Source organism: Heliangelus exortis, chromosome Z, assembly GCF_036169615.1.
Source record: "Heliangelus exortis chromosome Z, bHelExo1.hap1, whole genome shotgun sequence".
Lineage (NCBI taxonomy): Eukaryota > Metazoa > Chordata > Aves > Apodiformes > Trochilidae > Heliangelus > Heliangelus exortis.
In genome coordinates, this window is record NC_092454.1 from 72,774,474 (window position 1) to 72,779,378 (window position 4,905).

A 4,905-nucleotide genomic window follows, 5' to 3' on the forward strand; every position below is an offset into this window, starting at 1 on the left:
GGCAGGTGTTGAAGATCAAGTTCAGGGTTTTTCTCACCTGGACCCACCAGGGAGCAGTCATGATGCTGATGGGGGGGGAGGTTCATCACCCCTGGTACCCCCAGGTCTCTTCTCTCCCCTCCTTTCCTGGGCGAGGGAGCAGGGATGGTGGCTCAAGGCATGAAGAGCCCAGGTGGGAGAGGTGACAGAAACACAACTACTAATCCTCAGCACACTCCCTCCTCTGAGCAGGCACCAGGGTTTCCTAGAGACCAGAGCAAACACAAACCCCTTGGCAGCAGCCAAGGTCCCCACTGGGGACCTGCTTGGCCCCCCTGCCCGGCTGCTTCTGCTGAGACATGCTGAGGAGGCAAGTTTTTCCTGCACTTTTTGGGGGTTTTGCTTTGTCTGATGGGATCAGCAGGGGTGTCTGTGGCTTTGCTGGATGTTTTTCTGCTCTGCAAAGCATCTGGTGGCTGCAGGGTGCCTGTGTGTGTGTGTGTGTGTGGAAAGGGAGCCTGGAGATGTTTGGGCTTCACTCTGGTTTCCTTGGCAATTGCTCCTGGAGCTCCAGTTGCCTGGGAGTAAGGAGACACCAAATCTGAAGTTTGAGGAGATAAAAAGGGGGGGAAATGACCCCTTTTTGGGGCACAGCAGTTGGGTCTGTGGCTCACCTGAGGCTTCCAGGGGAGCTCCCAGGTACCCTGTACCCCAGGTAGGGTGCACCTGGTTGGTTATTTGAGCAAGCAGCCCCATTCTGTAGCTCTCTTATCCTCCATACCCTTAAAAAACTTTTATTAATGAGGCAGCTGATGCAGGGAGCTGCTGCTGCCTGGGCAGGTGTCAGACATTTGTTTTCCAGCAGCCCCTCACCCTTGCTTTCCCTACAGAACCATCTCTGTGTGCATCCCCAGGCTTCATTTTTGTCTCCATAATTCCTGGTGCAGTGACAGCAGTGCCATACAGACAAACACAACTGTGTTCTGATTATTTGCCCCTGGTTTCTCACCAGCAGTGCCAGGAAAATGTTTGTTTCCCAGTCCTGTTCAACATCAGCAGAAATCACTACTGGAGGTGTTTCTGGGCCCAACGTGCTGGTTTTTAGCAACACTTACTGAAAACATAGAGGCTGCCCTGCTCTCAGAAATGTCTCCAGCATCTTGCAGTTGCTCTGACAGCCCACCTAAAACTCCTGAACTTGGAGGTCTGGGCAGGGGAACTGAGGAGCTGGTGAGGCCAAGGACAGGGCATGAACCTCTCCTGGTGACCCAGACACAGCAACCACCAGATCCAGGCATGGAATGCAGAACCCCCCTGAGCCTTGGCTTTGCTGACCTCATTTTGAGAAGCTTCTCCAGGGTCTGGAGGCTCCTCTGGACACATCCACAGCTTCTGAGTCTGCCTGCAGCCACAGACAGGGTGTTCTGCTTCTGAGAGCATCTCCCAGGCTGCTCCTCAGGAAAAGTTGGGAAGCCCTGGGAGGTGCCAGGGTGGAGGGCTGGGGATGTGGTTTTTTTGGCAAGCACCTTTCATGTGTTGCCAAAACTGCCCCGGGCAGGTGTTGTGGGGTGATGTTGTGCAGAGGTGATGAGGGGACACAGCAGATGGAGTCTGGTTCCTTAGAGCAGAGGAGTTGGGGAGGTTTGCAGGCAGCATCCTCCAGGCTGAGCCCCTGGAGCCTCAGGCTCACACAGACAGAGAGCTGAGCTGCTTGCAAGTGCTCATTATTTTTCTACCTCCACCTTGGCGAGCAGAGGCTGAGGCTGAATGAGGGCTGGATGAATGAAAGGGGAAAAAAACACAGGTGTTTTGGGTTTGTGGGTTTTTTTTTCCTTTTCAACCCACGTTCTGCACAGCACTGCCAGGCTGAGCTCTCTCCAAAGACTTTCCCACTGCTTGGAAACCTCCTGTTTGGTAGATGTGACCAAGGAGTAGCTGAGGAGAAGGGGCAGGGCTGTTTAATTCATGACAGAAGCCATTAGGCAAGGCTGACACATCCTCACTGTGGAGAGGCTGCTGTCAGTGCTGGGAGCCAGGAACACGCCTGGGGTGAAACTCATCAAGTTCTTTCTGCCCACCCTTCACTCATCTTCCCCCATGTCCCAGACTGAGCTCTGCTGCTTCCTGAGAAATACCATGGGGAAAAAAAAACACAAAAAACCCCAAAGCTGAACTACCCCAAGACCCCCCTGCCCTGGTGCCTCTGGGATGGTCCTCACCCCATCGTGGTTGGGGTGGGTGGGATGGAGGAGCTCAGACCTTGCTCAGATCCAACCCTCCCAGCAGCATCACATGAGACAAAAGGTAATTTACACAACCCCAGGCACCTCTGAGACTGTGCCTGCCTTGTGTGTACAGAAAGCATCTCATGTTCATCTTGCTGTGCTTTGTTTTGGGTTTTTTTTTTCCCTCAGGAATCACAGGTGCCTTGGTGGTGTGTTGGTTATTTAAGAGAATTTCTGTGCAGCAGTGAGGCAGTGCTGTGCCTGTTTCATAGTAAAATCACTATGAAGGCTGCTGCACAAAGAGAAATTAATTTGCTTAACAGTAGGAAGGAGGCAAGTGGTCTGCAATCCGTAAAAAAAAAAAATCAGCTAACACCTTATATATATTTATATAAAATTAAAAATATACTCATTATATACACACGTTAAACATCTCAAATTAAACCCAAGATACTGGGACAGTATTTCCTTGGCTTACAGAAAGCTACCAGGGGGAATAACCTCAGAAGAGGGACCTTAAGTTCAGCATCCTCAGGCACACATCACTCCTTATACCCACATTTAGACCCCAAGGGGGGGGTCACAGCCCTGATGGTGCCACCCAGCAGGTGACCTGGGGAAAAAGTGAAAATAAATCAAACTCACCATCCTGCAGTCTTGATTCCCAAGGTTCAGTCCTGGGCTGTCCAACCAGGGTTGTGGAACGTGCTGCTCCTGCAGAAGAGCCTTTGTGTCAGTGAGCTGGTATCTGCAGCTTCCTTTCTACCACAGGGGTGGAGGATGCTATTAAGAGCTGAGTGATTCATTCTGAAGTAGTATGAACCTCTGCAGCCTGGAAATGTGGTGTCTCAAGACCTCTGGAGCTCTCCTGGAGAGCTCCATGTGGTGGTTCATCCATAGAACTTGTTCCAGTGCCCCTGCTGAACTGGTGCCTGTGCCCAACATCCCACCCTGGCTTGCCCCAGGCTCTCCTCTGCTCTTTGCTAGATTTGGCTGGAGATCTTCTTCTGAAAGAAGACCTCCAGCATCCCCATGGCCTGTGGCTGTGTGCAGGGATGGGGCTGTTTGGAGAGCTGTGGGATCTGCCAAGCTCCTGGCATCTCCTCATGATGCTCACCCACCAGTGGACCAGGAGGGTTTCATGGGTGGCCAGTGAGTGGCATCAACTCCCTGAGTGCTGAGGCCCAAGGCAGGCCTTGATCTCTGCTCATCCATCCATATATGTATATTTATATGTTTATATTTATATATATTTATATGTATATTCATGTTGGAATGACTAGAGCCCTTTGCATGGCTGCTGACACAGGACTTTGCTTTCCCATCCCCCTCCTCATGGGTCACTGGTGGCCACCTTCACACACCTACAGCACTTCCCCTTCTTCTGGAAGCCAAAAAAGGTGAAATCAGGGCACTGAATCCCATCTGGAGTCTTCACAGTGCCACATCTGACCCGTGTCCTCCTGTGGGGTGGTTGGTTTTGGTTGGAAAAAACCCTTTGAGATCATCCATCCCAACCCTTCCCCCATCCCTGCCCAGGCCATCCCCACCCCATGTCCCTCATCCCCACATCTCCAGGGACTGGGAACCTCTCCAGGGATGATGGGGACTCCAGCCCTGGCAAAACTTGAGGATTGCTCCTTTGGGGACAATTTCCTCCTGGAAAGAGTTGTCAAGCCCTGGTATTTCCAGTGCATTCTGTGGAGGCTTAGAGCCCAAAAGTTCTGAATTTCTGAGGGAATCAGCAATGAGCCCAAGGTAAGCATCACTGCTGATCTCTAGCACAAAGTGTGTGTGTGATGCAGCTAATTTTATTTCCTTTTATTGGGCTGTCTGAGCACCAGCAGAGCCACCCCATGGTGCTGCCTTTGGGCTGGGGGGAGGGAAGGTCCCATGGGCAGCATGGGGAGGGAAGTGCAGACATCCCAGCTCCAGGGATGGGGAAGTCACAGGACACAAGGACAGGGGTTATTTTGGTGAGGACCCCTTGGGAACTACAGCCTGCTCACAGAACACTGTCCTGAGTGGGGCTCTGCTTCTTACAAGCAATTAAAGTGTGGTCTCTCCCATGGCCCGTGTCAAGCTCTGGTATCCTCTTTCCTGAAGAGATTCCCAAGGAAGATGCCCCAGGGCCTGAAGGTGCCTCTGTACCTCTCCAATGTCACTGGGCAAGGGTAGGAGAGAGGCTGGGGCTGTTGCATGGAGGCACTTCCATTTTTCTCCTACTTGATAAAAGCGTAACCATCACAACTCAGATCACCTTCCCCACCTCCTTGCTCCCCCCTGCCCACTTCCCTCCAGCTCCCATCCTCTTTGGTAGCCCCAGCCTCTGGGTCTGACCCAGCTCATCCTCCTTCCCCACTTGGTTTTCCCCTTCCAGTTGCCTGGCAGCCCTGATCTGGGGCTTCTGATTCAGGAGAATCAGGATCCTGTCTTCTGATTCAGAGGGTACCTCCTGGGTCTCAGAGCCTCAGCCCTGTGGGAGGAGACACTGCAGCTTCCCCAGGGTCTTGTTCCATCAGCTTCCTTCATTTTCCAGCCCTGTCTCTGCTGTAAACACGTGGATAATGAAGGATATTGGTGTCCATGCTTTAGCACTTCATCTCATTAGTGTTGGCCTGGAGCCACAGGAGATGCCTGTAGAAAGCATCCTGGCATGGGGGAAGCAACTGGTGCAAAGTGCTTTTAGGGCATGAGGTCC

The 4,905-nt window shown here is 52.3% G+C and overlaps 1 protein-coding gene across 1 annotated transcript in view; it reads left to right on the forward strand.

Moving 5' to 3' along the window:
- Window positions 1–241: 241 nt before the first annotated feature.
- The window catches only part of FAM81B (family with sequence similarity 81 member B), a 30,233-nt gene continuing 25,569 nt past the window's right edge, over window positions 242–4,905 (forward strand). Inside the window, exon 1 of the mRNA XM_071731686.1 lies at window positions 242–349. Coding sequence (XP_071587787.1) covers window positions 339–349 — 11 coding nt within the window. The 5' untranslated portion in view covers window positions 242–338. The remainder of the gene's footprint in view (window positions 350–4,905) is intronic.